The following is a 15,330-nucleotide window of genomic DNA, read 5'->3' on the forward strand; positions in this document are numbered from 1 at the left end:
ACTGTCAGTGTTAAACTGCCCTGACCTAGCTGGGTCCCTGAGGTCAGTCATGGAAATGAGCAGCTGGTGCTGAAGTACCTACCTAAAAGATCTGAAGGTACGGGTAGATCAGAGCAAATTGCAGGGAACTTGAGAGTGCTCTAAGCAGCGATGGAGAAGGCTGTCTCAGTGCCTGCATTTCTGTTGGACAGACAGGCTATACAGCCCGTGTGCAGTCCAAGGATGCCCTGGATGCACAGAGTGCTGTTTTTATGGTTTTATACTTGATCCTGTTTTGAAGCCCTGATCTACACGCAGACAGACTAGCTTACAGCTGGAAGTCACAGCATTTAAACAGTATGGTTACTTCAGATGTGTGTCCCGCAGTGGTATGTGTGTGGAGGGGGGGACTGGGAACTGGACAGTGCCAGTGCACCCCCAAGGAGTGCCCCTCGGAGCCTGTCCACCTGGCTACCTGTGTACTCACCACAACAATTGGCCACTGCTGTCCATGACAGAAGCAGCTGTGGAAAACACTCCTGGTGACAAGGCCAGCAGCCAGGCCTGACCAGGGCACTTCCCATGGCCTAACAGGGCAGACCCACCCTGACCAATAGGAGGACAGAAGCCCAGGGGGAAGTCTCCCAGCAGGCTCCCAACTCTGCCGAAACCTGAAATGGAACAGGAATAAATGCTTTTTTGGCCTCTTGTCGCATGCACACTGCCAGGCTGGCCTGGCGCGGGCCAGGTGGCACACACCCTCCCGCGGAAGGGGATCTGGCGTGGGACAGATTGAGAGGGTGGGACTCTAGCTCGCCAGGGGGCTTGGACTAGCCAGGCCGGGCTCTGGGTCTCAATGCCCAGCACACCCACCGCGACCCAGCTCTTCTCTAAGGCCTGGCACGCGCTGCCTGGAGGAGAAAAGAAAAAAAACACCCAAGGACAGTGCTCGGGCCCTGAGTTCCAGCCCGGGACGGAAAGGAAGGCTCGCTGCAGCCCCGCTGCGGACTCCGGCCGGGCCGGGCCGGGCCGGGCTAGCGCTGGTCCAGGCTCAGGGCTCGGCCTCCCGGCGTGCGCGCTCCCGAGACGCCTCCTGCGTGCGCGCTCCCGAGACGCGTCCCCGGGGCCGGGCCGTCCCGCCCGCGCCCGCGCGCGCTCGGAGGCCGCTCGCCGGCCAGACCGGAAGTGGCGCGCGCGCGCGCCGGAAGCCCCGCTCCGAGGCGGCGGAGGCGGCGGCGGCGGAGGCGGCGGCGGCGGCGGCGGCGGCGGCGGCGGCGGCGGCGGCGGCGGCGGCGGCGGCGGCGGCGGCGGCGGGATGGCGGCGGCCGCCGCGGCGCCCGAGGCCTGGCCCGAGCTGGACCTGGCGGAACGCGAGCGGCGGCGCGAGCTGCTGCTGACCGGGCCCGGGCTGGAGGAGCGGGTGCGGGCGGCGGGCGGGCGGCTGCCGCCCCGGCTCTTCACGCTGCCGCTGCTGCACTACCTGGAGGTGAGCGGCTGCGGCAGCCTGCGCGCGCCGGGGCCCGGCCTGGCGGAGGGCCTGCCGCGCCTGCACAGCCTCGTGCTGCGGCGCAACGCGCTGGGCCCGGGCCTGAGCCCCGGCCTGGGCCCGCTGCCCGCGCTGCGCGTGCTCGACCTGTCCGGCAACGCGCTGGAGGCGCTGCCGCCGGGCGCGGGCCTGGGCCCCGCCGAGCCCCCCGGCCTCCCGCAGCTGCAGAGCCTCAACCTCAGCGGCAACCGGCTGCGCGAGCTGCCCGCCGACCTGGCCCGCTGCGCCCCGCGCCTGCAGACCCTCAACCTCACCGGCAACTGCCTGGACGCCTTCCCCGCCGAGCTCTTCCGGCCCGGCGCGCTGCCGCTGCTCAGCGAGCTGGCGGCCGCCGACAACCGCCTGCGCGAGCTCAGCCCCGACGTCGCGCACCTGTCCGCGCTCAAGGTCAGCGGGGGCCGCGGGCGGAGGACGGCGGCGCCCCTTCGCGGCGCCCTGGCCTGCCCGCGGGTTCCCGACGCCACGCCAGGCGGCCGCGGGGACGCCAGGCGGCCGCGGGGACCCCGGCTCTGGTTGTTGTGTGGGGCTGTGAAGGGGAGCGAGCCTAGAAGCGGCAGGGCGCCAGGCAAGGTGCTTCCCCTACATGGTGCGCCCTTGAGCCCGAGGGCCTCCCGGGGTCCTGGTGTCTCCGCCTGATCCCCGAAGAGCCGAGGCGTGCCGGGTCGGGAGTCCGTTGATCGTGACTGGCCTGGCCCCAGCAGGGCGGCGTGCGTCCCGGGGACCGGAGGCAGGACCTGCATCTATCTAGTCGAGTTCTCTCCCAGTCTTCTCTTCATCCACCCCTCCCAGGCAGTCCTGCTTTCTTCCCCCTGCTTCTCCGCCTCGAGTTTACACAGGCTTTTTTTTTTTTTTTTTTTTTTTTTTTTTTTAATTTTGTGTCAGTCCTGGGCTTGAGCTCAGGGCCTGAGCACTGTCCTTGGACTTTCTCAAGGCCAGAGCTCTACCACTTGAGCCTCAGCACCACTTCTGGCTTTTTTTTTTCTATGTATGTGGTACCGAGAAATCGAACCCGGGTCTTCGTGCATGCTAGGCCAAACTCCCGGCCCCTACACAGGCTTTTCTTATGAAGATAAAAATAAATGGCTTAGCAAACAAATTTGCAGTAAGTCGCCCCTGAGGGAGTGCAACTCATTTGGCAAATGTGCCTGCATCTGCAAAGCTTTTGTGTTGTGTGCATGTACATGAGAGAGAGAGGAGAGGGAGAGAGAGCTTTCAACTAAAAATAGAGGGAGAGGCTGTGGCTGGACTCCCCCCCCCCCACCCACCCAAGGTAGAGAACTGTATCTATCCTGCCTGTCCTCACGGTGCATGGTTTGGTTTCTCAGCAATCTGTTGAGCTGAGTGTGGGTCTTGACAAGGCCCCTAAGCCAGGTGCGTACTCAGCTTATACTGCTTTTCACAGTCACATGCCTGCCCAGGCTCAGTTGGTTAGTGTAGTTGCTCATGTTGCCAGTCACTTGCCTGGTTGCTACCCTGTGTGGCATCATGATACCTCTCCATCACCTCATCAGGTGACAGTGTGGCATTCTTACCACAAAAGAAGCTGCCAACCCTTCAGGTGCAGACTTGTAGCATTTTGCCACATCTCCCAGTTTATCCGGTCATAGAAGCATGCAGAACCCAGGCTTCAGGTGTGGAGAGACACTGGGCAGACTTCAGGAGACGTGTAGATCAAGGGTAGGAGTCCCAGCAGAGGCCTTTGCCTCCCCACTGACCTCCCAGAGGAAGGCAGTTCCAGGCCAGCTCCTTGGCCTAGCTTTGGGGCCCACTTCTCTGCAACAGGAAGTCCCGGACCCTGTTTGCCACTAAGGACAAGGAACCTGAGGAGCTGGCAACTCTCTCCTGTCCTCTGCCTGCCAGTGTTGTTGGCTTCATTGTCCTGTCTTGAATCTGCTTTGCTTGGCTTCCCTCTGGGAGAGACCTGAGAGACCCTGGAGTAGCCTGCCATCTTCCAGGTTCAGGTGCAGTGCCACCAGGGCTGTGGTGGCACAGGCAGGGATGTCAAGTTGCTCCTTCGTGCCTCTGTAGTGCCCATCCCCCAGGCCATGGCGCTGTCCTGCTGGGGCAGCTGAGAGGAGTGGCACAGTACCTCAGCTAGTTAACAGACTTTCCTGCCGCTCAGAAGAACTCCTCCAGGGCCAGGCTTCACAGAGAACCTCAGCTTTGGACTTGAAGTCTCCTGCCAGGAAGAACTAACCATCCCTTACACTCACGTTTCTCAGCTCCTGGGAGGTGGCCAAGCATTTGCAGGGCCTGGAGAACCCAGGTTCTTCAACAGCCGTTGACAGGGTGTGGTCTGAAGAATAGCACGGTGGTGATGTGTGCATTCTTCTTCCTGCCACAGCCACGTAGCTAGTTCCTTTCCACGGAGGCCTTGTCCCTGCCAGAGGGCCGAGGATGCTCAACTCACTCAGCCAGGCATCAGGAGGCTGAAGTACAGCTCCAGCTCAGCCTCACAGCTCCCTTGGCATTGTCTGGAGGCACAGACTCTGTGCAGGAGGTTGGAGGCTGCTGGTTCCCACCAGGGGTTGTCCACGGTGAAGCCTGAGGCTTTACTTCCATTTCCATGACCTTGCTTCCTGTGGGTACCCAGGGATGCGCTGAGTGTGCTTTCGAGGAAAGTCTCTCTGCCCTGCAGAGCTGTGTCTTATACTGCATGATACCATTCTAAGTGCTTCTCTATGTCTCGCTCTCTTCTCTGGCTCTCCCTTTTCCCCCTCTGTGTCTCACAGACCTCCTGGCAGATCTTAGACAAATCTTCCCTTGTCTGAATTTTCTGTTACATAAAAGTTTTTGTCTTAATGGAGCTTTCAAGTCAAAGCCCCTTTGGACTGTGTATTGACATCCAACGCTACACCCAGGCACAAAATCCTCTGGACTGGTGACCTGGCCGCCCCCTCTGCAGCACTGGCCCCAGCTTGCTCTAATGCCGAGCTCTTTCTGGCTCCGAACCAGTGGTGATTCCCATGCTGCTGGCGAGGGGTATTGTCAGCATAGACTCTGCTTCTGATAGAAGAGGCTGGTGGTGAATGGTAAGGCTTCCACCCCCAGGTTTGTGCGCCAGTGTAAGGGTATCTGGAGAGGTAGGAAGTAAGAGGTTCAGTATCCCTCACCCAGATACCCACCATTGAAACCTCCGAACACTGACATGGTGCAGAAAATTTCACATCTGACTTCATGTGCTGGGTGGCCTCCGACGCTGGTCACTACAGCCGTGTGTGAGCTCACTTCTGCTGTGCAGGGCCCCGTGTGAGGCGGACCTCGTGTTTACCATGGGTTCCCACAACTGTGTGACAGGGAAGAGCAGAGATGGGCCACATCCCTACAGCTTCAAGTCTGAACACGGGCAGAAAGTGCTGTCTGGAGCCTTTGCTCCATTTTCTCGTTTTTTGCTCAGTACCATGTGGGAACTTGTTCCAGATGGAAGAAGTGCTGGTCTGCTCCTGAGGCATTCATGTTCTTCACCTGCTAGTTACTCTGCTCTAGCTCAGTGGCTAACCTAAAAGAAGTAGAGGTGTTGCCATAACCAGGATTTAAGCAGGAGAGATGCTTGAGTCAGAGAAAAGGTTTTACAGAGGTGACTGGCCCCCAGACAGCTCCTTCCTGTGGGTGACAGGATAGAGATGGTGTGTTTAGCTGCCATGGTGCATAGCTATAGTCCCAGCTACCCAAGAGGCAAAGGCAGATCACAAGTTCAAGGTCTAGACCCTGTCTCAAAAATTAAAAAAAAAAGCAAAAGCAGGGCAAGGGCAGTGAAGGCATTAGCCAGATCCTGAATTCCTGCCCAAGAATCACAAAGAAGCAAAAAGATGTGTAGAGATTAGCATCCAGGTGGATAGCTGCATGTGGCTGCAGCTCCCCAAGAGTCACAGTAGAGTTCCTGCTCTGCCTGCCAGTCCTGGGCTTGAGCTCAGGGCCTGAGCACTGCCCTGGGGCTTTCTCAAGGCCAGAGCTCTTCCACTTGAGCCACAGCACCACTTCTGGTTTTTTTCTCTGTATGTCGTACCAAGGAATCGAGCCCAGGGCTTTGTGCATGCTAGGCAAGCGCTGTACCGCCAGGCCACGCTCCCGGCCCCTGGGGGTCCCTTGACCTGTGCTCCGTTCTCTTCCCAGATGCTGGACCTTGCTAACAACCAGCTGAGTGAGATCCCCGCGGAGCTGGCCGACTGCCCCAAGCTCAAGGAGATCCACTTCCGAGGGAACAAGCTCCGAGACAAGCGCCTGGAGAAGATGGTCAGCAGCTGCCAGACCAAGTCCATCCTGGAGTACCTCCGTGCCGGCGGCCGAGGAGGTGGCCGGTGCAGGGGCAAAGCCGACGGCTCCGAGAGGGAAGACAGCCGGAAGAAGCGCAGGGAGCGGAAGCAGAGGCGGGAGAGTGGCGAGGGGGAGGAAGAGGCCGCCGACACAGCCAAGCTGCTGCTCCGGGTCCTGCATGTCTCTGAGAACCCCACGCCCCTGACCGTCCGAGTGAGCCCTGAGGTCCGGGAGGTCCGGCCGTACTTCGTGGGCACGGTAGTGAGAGGCATGAACCTGGAACCTGGAAATGCACTCAGGCGCTTCCTCACTTCTCAGGTGGGGCACGATGCAGCCTGGCCAGGGGAGGGCGAGGTCCTGGGCACACGCTGGGGCCAGTGGTCAGAGAGTCAGTGCCGCCCTGCATCTCAGCTCATAGGTCGGCACGCCCCAGTCCACAGGGCATTGGTAAGGAGCTCCTGTTTTTTGGTATCCAGAGCACCCTCTGCTCAGTCCTGTGGTGGGCACAGCATATGGGCTCCTGGCCTCTGCCCTTGCTCTTTCATACTCAGCTTCTACTTTTTACCCTGCACTCTGAATGGCTTTATCACCACCAAAAATGTATGCCAGCTACCTCAGTTCTGGGCTCCAGGTGGATTTTTCCGACCATATAGTAAATCACACATTTTGTTCTGTAGACAATGGTAATGGTCATGGTAATCCCACCCCCCCTTAGCAGCGACTGAGCTGGGTAGACTTTGCTCATCCCAAGTTGTTTGTCTGAGATACCAGCTCCTTAAGACAGAAAGCCACCTTTGTGTGTGAGCCCAGCAGTGCCAGGCCTCCCATCTGCCTGGAATCCTGCTCACTCTGCCCACCCCCAGCCTGCCATGACCCAGGGGAGGAAGCCTGCCGTGGCTGGCCAGGGTGCTGTGGTAGGAGAGCTACTGGGAAGTTTCTTTTTTTTTTTTTTTTTTTTTTCTTTTTTTGCCAGTCTTGGGACTTGAACTCAGGATCTGGGCACTGTCCTTGAGCTGCTTTGTGCTCAAGGCTACTGTTCTACCACTTGAGCCACAGCTTTTTCTGTGTAGGTAGTATTGAGGAATCAAACTCAGGGCTTCCTCACCTGCTGCTAGACAAGCACCCTACCACTAGGCCACATTCCCAGCCCGGTTCTTCCTGAAACCCAGAATTCTAGAATTAAAGAACCAGTGCTGCTGTGCCCAGATGAGAGCACTTGGTCAGGGGAGGCAGGGCTGTGGGGTCCACAGGCTGAGGATTGCCTGCGTTGTCTCACTGTGCCCACCTTCCTCTCCTTGTTGTAGACTAAGCTCCATGAGGACCTCTGTGAGAAGAGGACAGCAGCCACCATCGCAACCCACGACCTCCTCGCCGTGCGGGGCCCCCTGCTCTACGCAGCACGGCCACCTCAGGACCTGAAGGTGCCGCCTGCCTTGCCCTGTCCCTCGGCTCTTACCGTTTTTCCAAAGTGCTAAAACATCTGGTGTGCTTCTAGCAAGTACACAGGTGAAATGATGCCACGTCCCCTCTGCAGTCTGATTCCCATTGCAGCAAAATTTAAAAGCCGTCTCTTGCATTTCTTCACTAACTTAAATGTATGTACCTGGGGCTTGAACTCAGGACCTGGGTACTGTCCTGGAACTTGTTTTTGTTTATGGCTAGCATTCTACCATAGCACCACTTCCAGAGTTTTGTTAGTTTATTGAGATAAGAGTCTCACAGACTTTGCTACCTGTGTGGGCTTTGAACTACAATCATCAGCTCTCAGTCTCCTCAGCTAGGAATACAGGTGTCAGCCACTGGCACCCCCTGCTCATTAAGTTTTAACCAACTGTAAAACATCTACCTCAGGGTTGACTTTGGGTGAGTCCTTTGGCCTGGCCAGCTCTGCCTGCTGAGACCTGTCTTCTCGGCCTTCTGAGCTCTGTGAACCCTGAGCTCTGGAAGTGCTTGCATTTAGAGGCACCTCTAAAGGCGCTGCCTGCCTAGCGTCCGTGAGCGGTGATCCCGTGGGAGAGCACTGGGTCCTCAGCTACCGGCTTTCTGCTCTGAGACGTGCTGGCTCTGTCTAGAGATTAGTCGTAGGGAGAGTGCAGAGCCGATGTCTTTAATGCATCCAGACAGGAACAGTAGGACAGTGAGCTTTTGGGGTTGTGTGGTCGCCAAGTGTCTGGATTTCCATCCTGACAGATCGTCCCCTTGGGGCGGAAAGAAGCCAAGGCCAAGGAGCTAGTGCGGCAGCTGCAGCTTGAAGCAGAGGAGCAAAGGAAGCAGAAGAAGAGGCAGACAGTGTCAGGACTGCACAGGTGGGTTGGCTGGCCCTGCGGGCCCTGAAGCTGGTGGGTCTGCGAGGGGACAGGAATCTCCCCAAACCTCCTGCAAAAGGCAGATGGTGGCCTGCTCTCAAGGGCCTGGGCAGGAGAAAGCCCTCCCCAGAGAAACTGTGGCACTGCGTGGAGACTTCACCCCCTTCTCAGAGGCAGGCTAGCCCTCAGGACAGCACCAGGGGGGCTCAGGCAGCACAGGCGGTAGCTTGATGAGTTGGACCTTGAGGCAGGGCCAGCTCCAGCCAGGCACCCCTCCATCTGCTTAGGCTAGCTGGTGTGTGTGCCCTCAGCCTGTTCTCAACCTGTCCCTCCCAGGTACCTGCACTTACTCGATGGGAAGGAGAATTACCCGTGTCTCGTGGATGCAGATGGAGATGTGATTTCTTTCCCACCAATAACAAACAGCGAAAAGACAAAGGTGGGGTGACAGGATGGGCGTGCTTGTGTGTGTTCTGGTGGTGCTGGGCTCGTCCAGACCTCGTTAGAAGTCCTGGTCTTGGTTTGTGTTGTAATTGCTGATGTCTACGTTTTGTGACTTTTTTTCTGAAATCTAACTTAAGATTAAGAAAACAACTTGTGACTTGTTCTTGGAAGTCACCAGTGCCACCAGTCTGCAGATCTGCAAGGACATCATGGACGCCCTGTTACTGGTGAGTGACCACGGCTGCCTCTTGCTCCCCGCACATGTGCAGTGGCTTGTCCACTCATGTAGTTAAAAGGCAATTTTTCCTTTGCAGAAAATGGCAGAATTAAACAGATACACTTTAGAAAACAAGGAGGAAGGATCTCTCTCAGATACAGAAGCTGACACACTTTCTGAACCACCTTCAGATTCCCAGAAGAACGCAACCCCTGGGAAGGATGGACCGTGCGCCCTGGTGGTAGAGCAGGTCCGAGTGGTGGACCTGGAAGGGACCCTAAAGGTGGTGTACCCATCCAAGGCCGACCTGGCCGCGGCTCCTCCCCACGTGACTGTGCTTCGCTGACACACAGCCACAACCTTGGTGCCCCAGGCTGGCATGCACAGGAGCTGGTGGTGGTTTTGCAGAGGCTTGTGTGTGGTGATATGTTATCGGGTACTTTTTTGCCTGGGTATTGTTAAGGTGTCTATATTCTTGGTTTGGCTTCCAGGTGGCTGTGGTGTAAAGTGACGTGGTCACTAACCCCATCTTACTGTTTTCTGTGGAATTTCCCAAATACTAGGATTAACTGTTCAAGATGTTCTGATCATGTAGCCCCAGCAAGTAACTCCTTTCGGAAAAGAATGACCCTGACCGTGGTGTGAACGCGCAGTTGTGACCTGGGAAAGCTGAGGACCTGGATTCTGTAGCACTGCAGTGGTGTCCCTCGCTCTCCCCAGCTATGACCCTAGAGGTGGCAGGGTTACCCTCTTGGCTTTGGCTGTCAGTACTCAAGGGGCAGCAGGTAGCTGTACAAGGCCTTCCAGAAAACAGCCCGGGTCCTGCAGGGAGAGGCAGGACGTGCCTGGCGTGGCTGTGCTGGGGGTGGCTCACACATCAGCCTTGTAGGTACCCCTCTGCCCTGCTCTTAAGAGGATGCATGCTTCTCTGTGAGCAAACAGAAGGCTGTTAACAAAGTGCCAGGGCTGACTGGGGGAGGTGGCAGGCTTTCTAACCAAAAATCACAAAGTATGGGTGCCAGGTGTGTCTCCTCTGTTTTACATGCACTGCATTGGGAGACATGTGTGTGTGTGTGCGCATACGCACGCACACTCGTGCATGCATGTGCAGCATGAGCCACACCCTCCCTGGGGCTGGAGTGCTGTGTCCTGAGGACCTGTCCACTGCAGAGAGCCCTCCTGACCTCATGCCTTACTACCAGGCTGCAGGAGACCGACTTGAAGGCACTGTCTTCACGTTGGTGGTCTCTGACCTGAGTGGGCCATTTTTATCTTGTATAGAAGACACGATTGTTTTGGATCTGTGCAAGTGCCCAGTAGCCCACAGGGATCCAGAGTCCTAAGCCGGGTGACTTTCCAAAAAGCTGCAGGAGACACAGGCCAGCTGTTCTGTTCCCCAGCCTGGCCCTAGGTCCCCCCAGGCCTTCCTGGAGGCTGAGAATGCTGGGCTGAACACTCCTGCTGCGTGCAAGGCTGCTGTGGCCGTGCCTGGCGACTGCTTTTCCTCCAGCCAGTTCCCAGAAACCCAGATGTTATGTGTAAGGGTGGTTCTGTCCCCCCGTGCTGTTGAGCCTCAAGCCCCTGCTGCCGTGGTGGGTACTTCCTCCAGCCAGGACCTGCTGCAGCTCCCATGGAGGATGGGGCAGAACCTGGGCTCCCAAGAACAGGGCCCAGCCACAGCCAGCAGCCGTCAGCACACTGCCGTGATGAACCAACTCGTGTGCTTCTCTCTGAGGTGGCCTGGATTCCGGGAAGGGTTGAACTTACAGCAGAAGCTCCTTTGATGTTCTTTTTGCCCATCAATTCTCTAATAAAAAAAGCATTTGATAGAAAATGTCTCCTGTCTACCGGTGACCTGTGCCCCTGGCACTACCAGAGGCTTTGCTACAGAGCTATAGAGTCTATCCGGTCTGCCTATGGCTTGGGGGGGGGGGGGGGGGAGGCGCAGGCTCAGGCCTGTGTAGTCTTTGTTGACTGCCCCTACCCTCTCTGCCCAGATCTGTACTCCATCCATGACTCCTGCTGGTCTAGTGCACTGTCCTGCTCCTGGGTCTTCAGTGGGGAAAGAGCCGTGTAGCCCAAGAAGTGCAATGAAGTGCCTGCCCACCCCGTTCCCCTGGCCTCAGCTCCACCCGGGTGCTAGCCAGGCATCACGCTGGAGACCCCAGGAAACGCCAGGGCTGAGGGCTAAGGCGTGGGGTGAGGTAGGCCAGGTAGCGCAGACTCCAGCACTAGCTGAAGTGCTGGGCCAGTCAGAAGAGCAACTGGTTGCCTTTAAGTCCATGCTGTGGTCTCCCCTCTGTCCCACCTTCCTGCTGCTCGTGACCGAGGCTTAGGAGTCCCTGGGACTCCTGTGCAGTGTTGAGTCTTGGCCCCCCTTGTTTCAGCCTCTGCCCAGCCTGGCCACAAGGCCCTGCGTGGACACCACAGGCCTCTTGGGAATGGGAGGCCAGCTCTGAGCCGCCCTCCCCTCCTTCCCCTGGAACCAGGCACCACCTGAGTTGGCAGCATCTGAAACTGCCATCCAGCCTCCTTGAGGCCTGAGCCCAGCAGCTGCCCCACCCCTCCCTCAACCCCAGGTGAGGGAATTTGCTGAGTGGTATTTCTGGTAAATATTTCCAGGGCCTAGAGGCCTGGATTATATCACAATAGCCCAGAGCAGAACTGGGACCAAAGTCCCCAGGGAAGCTAGCTGCAGCAGCCCCAGAGTAGTCACAGCCTGGTCCACACATGGGTGGGTGGGGAGGGACAGGCCCAGCACATCCTGACCCTCAGGCTTGTCCATGTCCCTGGAGGAGGGCCCAGACAGGAAGGGGCACATTCCAAGGCAGGGTCAAACAGGAAGGGCTGCAAGGACAGGCCTGGCCTTGCATCACACCTCACCAGCCAGCCGGGCGGCACAGAGGGGTGAGTGCCTGGTTCCTGAACAAACCTCATTGATCCCTCAAGCGTGCACAGGCTCAGCCTGGAGCCTACATGCTGTGGCTGACAGGCCAGCTCCGGGCCTCCTGTGGGCCACCCCTAGGAAGTAGGTGGCCAGGAAGATTTAATGTGCTCCCTGGGAGAAGGTGGCCCTCTGCGTGGCACAGGAACTATCAGCCAGGCCTCATCCCCACCCAAGGAGGGGTGCAAGAACACAGGACTGGTGTCAGAGCCCACCCCGCACAACTACGTAAGAAAAGGTGGGTTTGGGTTGTCTACATTAAACCCCTTATCCCTTGCCTAGGATGGCCAGAAATTGTGCGGTCCAGGTCTGCAGCCACCCGTGCCCCAAGGGCCAGCTGTGCCACAGCTGCGTCTCATGTCCTGTGAAGGCCTTCCATGCGCTGCAGGTATGTGCCTACATGCTCTCATGTGGGTCTGAGCCAGCCATACACATCATACCTGGTGGGCCAGTGCCAACACCTGTGTGCAGGGCACTGTCTCGTCAGGGACCACAGTACATCCACGAAGGGAATCTAGACATGCCGAGTGTCCCTCCATCCCTGTGCCCCAGCAGGTGGCCAGCCTTGAACATGTAACTGAGCGTTTATTTGCATTTGTGCACGTAGTAGCCGGTGACATATCCCAGGGTGAAGATGGTCCAGAAAAGGGTCATTGTGCCCAGCACTTTCAGGACGACCCCCAGCTTGCCTGTGCAGAACGTCTGGAAGATCCTAGATCAAGAAGCAGCGAGAGGTGAGGCCTGGCCAAGACACGGACCCAGGTAGAGCTCTAGAGCATGCTGGGGTAGACACGAGCAGCCCCAGGCCTCAAGGGAGGCTGCCAGCCTGATCAGGAGGCCCGGGACCCCTGCTAGGGTCGGAAGCCAGGGAAGGGCTGGGCATGGGCTGGCTGCTAGCACTGGGCAGGGGCCATGGTGGCCAGGACTGTCTGCACGGCAGCCTGAGGGTTCTCACCTCCTGCTGGAGGACTCCTCCCCATTGGACTCAGATGTCATGCTGACCTCGTCCCGACTGCTGTCATCCCACCTGCTGTAGTGGACTCCTCTTTCCTGGGGCTGCATGTTGCCCCTGGTGGGGAGACTGGGGCCAGCCAGGGGGTGCCTGGGGGGGAGAAACCAAGATTGTGCACACGTGACTCACCAGAGTGGTAAGGCTCTCAGGATCACGTGGACTCAGGCCCAGGCCCGGCCTCAGGAATGGGAGCAGCCCCAGGGCCTCCTCTAGGTGGACTTATCAGGATCAGCTGGCACAACTCGGATACTAGGACCCAGTGGCCAAGCTCAGCTTCTGCAACCCACACCTCTTCCTCCTGTGCCCTGAAGATAAGACCAGGGCTGCTCTCCAGAGGCTGGCAAGGGAAGGGATAAGCAGTAGGCAGCGGCTGGTACGGCCAGTGCAGCCAGCCAGGGAGGGGCCCACAGCTGTCCCCCGGCCCCCCTGTCTCATCCCATCTGCAGGGGTTGTGCCAGGCCCCTGGGGAAGCCCATGGGGTCCAGGAGATCACACAGCCCAGGGCAGGGGACCCCACCGTGAGACCAGATCCGGCTGGGCTGGGCTCTGACTCTGTGCTGGGACTCAGCTCAGTGCCAGATGCCCCAAGAGCAGAGACCAGGCTGGGACTGGAATGTGGGTCAGTCACATTAGAGCTGCCACATCTACCTGCCCCTGATGCGGGGGGCGGAGGGGGTCTCCTGACTCCCTTACCCCTTGACCTCTGTTCAGACTCCTGTGTACCCAGAGTGTAGATGAGACAGAAAGCCACAGCTCACCTAAGTTGTGGGATGGGGCCCTGGTCTCCCATGTCAGGTACTCAATGTCCCTTGATAGTGTCCAGTCCTGTAGGGGCGGCCTAGGCAAGCAGCCCCTCACTCCTGGAAACCGAGCTGCCGATTCTCCTGAGAAATCCTGCACCCACAGGCCTGAATGCACAGCGGGCCACTGTTCTGTGAGAAAGCAGTCCTGAAACTCAGGATAAGGGAGTGCCTGCTCTTAACTTCCCATCCTGCCCTAATGCCAGACTGCTGGGAGGAGGAGGGACTGTAAGTGCAGCTTCACAGCCACAGGTGGGAGCTGGTAGCTGATACTCAGCCTTGAAGTGGTCCCTGGTGTGTGGACCCTACCATCTGGGCGTGCTGGGCAGAGAGGTTTCTGGAGAGCTGGCTGCCTGCTCACCCATCCCTCGAGGTGGGCAGAATCTCCAATCTTGCCTCTGGCAGTAGGGAGCTGACACCACATGACAGCTACTCCTGGGCTAAGCTAAGCACCATACCTTTGGTTTCCTTTCCCAAGTCACTCTCTGTGGGCCAGGTGCCGGGTGCACAGAAGATGGTGCTTTCATGAAGCAGCCAGTGATGGAACTGCACTGCTCAGAACCCCACACTGGTACAGCCCACTGACCCCCACCCACTAGGGCCAGTGTTGGGACAAACATCAGCCCAGCCCTTTCTAAAAGTGCACATTGCCTCTGGGAAGACTGTCTGCGGTAGTTGCCCAGTTTCACAACTAATAATTTCCTCATTTTGCTATAATTAGATTCCAGACCCCCCCCCCCACTCACCCCTGTGTCTCTGCCTCTGCTCTGGGTACTTGGTGCCCCTCTACGGCAAGGATTAAACTGGTCTGATCTGTTGACTGACTTTCTTTCCTTTCATCCGCTTGGTCTTTTCTAACAGCTACTCCTTCCTTCTTCCTGGCTGGAAGCCTCCCTTCGGCCAGGTACAAGAGCAACACAGCCGCAGCTAGCGCTGCCTCCAAAGTCGCCCACCTACAGGCAAGAGTGGTATGAAGAGTGTGACCCCCAACTGTCTCCAGCCTTGGACAGTGGCATCCAGCTATTTGCTTCCAGGCTATCCAGTGAGGCAAGGCCGCCAGGAGCCAGTGAGGAGCCCTCAGCCAGGCCTCCCCTCACCCCAGATCAGCTACAGGCCCTGCCCTCAGAACCAGCTCTCTCACCCCACTTGAGAGAATGTGAGCCCAGAAATCCTATACAGCCCCTGCCCATTGGAATCACTGGCCCCCATGTGCCTCTGGAGACCCCGCACTTACAGGTCAAGTCTGGAAGCAGCGGCTTTGAGCCCAGGAAGGCAGTTAGAGCCTGGGAGGGGGCTCCCACCTTCTCTGAGCTGGCCAGGCCAGGGTGTGATGTGCCTGAGGATGCTCAGCCTTAAATAAAGGACAAGGCCAAGGGAGACGTCGTAGGCTGGCCAAGGGTGTCCGCAGGCTCCTGGAGGGGGTGGGCAGGCAGTTCCGGGCCTCCTGGACAGCCCTCCCTAACCCGGGGCAATCCTCCTGCGCCCGGAAAGCTCTGGAGGGCCCCAGCGTGGAGCGCCCAGGCCCACCTCCTCCCCTGGCCTCCCGAGCAGGTTACAGCCTCCGTGCAGGGGTCGTGGGGATCTCACCTGCACCGCCCACCGGGGACGCTGCGCGCGCGCTGCAGACGCCTCTCCAGCGCACCGGGGCGGGCGGAGGCGTGGCCTGCCCGGGGCGTGGCCGTCCGGGGGCGTGGCCGGGGCGGGGTCAGGCCGCGGTGGGCGGGGCGTTCGAGGAAACGGAGGGCGGGGTCTGCGCCGGGACCCCCCCCCCTCCCCGCCCCTGTGCAGCCGGCGCCCGGTTCCCCAGGCCCCGCGGGGGCCGCTCCAG

General features: G+C 58.6%; 2 protein-coding genes across 4 annotated transcripts; one reads left to right on the forward strand and one right to left on the reverse strand.

Moving 5' to 3' along the window:
- The first annotated feature begins 1,280 nt into the window (after nucleotides 1-1,280).
- Nucleotides 1,281-9,815, forward strand: Lrrc47 (leucine rich repeat containing 47). Its single transcript, XM_090335968.1, has 7 exons — nucleotides 1,281-1,912; nucleotides 5,639-6,097; nucleotides 7,084-7,200; nucleotides 7,970-8,085; nucleotides 8,422-8,524; nucleotides 8,667-8,756; nucleotides 8,844-9,815. The coding sequence occupies exons 1-7, from the start codon at nucleotides 1,295-1,297 to the stop codon at nucleotides 9,090-9,092; spliced, it is 1,752 nt and encodes a 583-aa protein (XP_090192094.1). The 5' UTR covers nucleotides 1,281-1,294; the 3' UTR covers nucleotides 9,093-9,815.
- Nucleotides 9,816-12,269: 2,454 nt separating this feature from the next.
- On the reverse strand, nucleotides 12,270-15,169 carry Smim1 (small integral membrane protein 1 (Vel blood group)). Of its 3 annotated transcripts, XM_090335970.1 has the most exons (4): nucleotides 15,090-15,105; nucleotides 13,461-13,634; nucleotides 12,646-12,792; nucleotides 12,270-12,402 (listed from the first exon to the last, which is right to left on the reverse strand). In XM_090335970.1, exons 2-4 carry the CDS (start codon nucleotides 13,490-13,492, stop codon nucleotides 12,276-12,278), a joined length of 306 nt encoding a protein of 101 aa, XP_090192096.1. In that variant the 5' UTR covers nucleotides 13,493-13,634; nucleotides 15,090-15,105; the 3' UTR covers nucleotides 12,270-12,275. The 3 variants fall into 3 exon arrangements, with proteins under 3 accessions (XP_090192096.1, XP_090192098.1, XP_090192097.1); XM_090335972.1 differs by lacking the exon at nucleotides 13,461-13,634 and having other exon boundaries at nucleotides 15,090-15,169; XM_090335971.1 differs by lacking the exons at nucleotides 13,461-13,634; nucleotides 15,090-15,105 and adding an exon at nucleotides 14,737-14,813.
- Between the last annotated feature and the right edge of the window lie 161 nt (nucleotides 15,170-15,330).

This window comes from Megascapheus bottae, chromosome 6, assembly GCF_031878675.1.
Source record: "Megascapheus bottae isolate mThoBot1 chromosome 6, mThoBot2.hap1, whole genome shotgun sequence".
Classification (NCBI taxonomy): domain Eukaryota; kingdom Metazoa; phylum Chordata; class Mammalia; order Rodentia; family Geomyidae; genus Megascapheus; species Megascapheus bottae.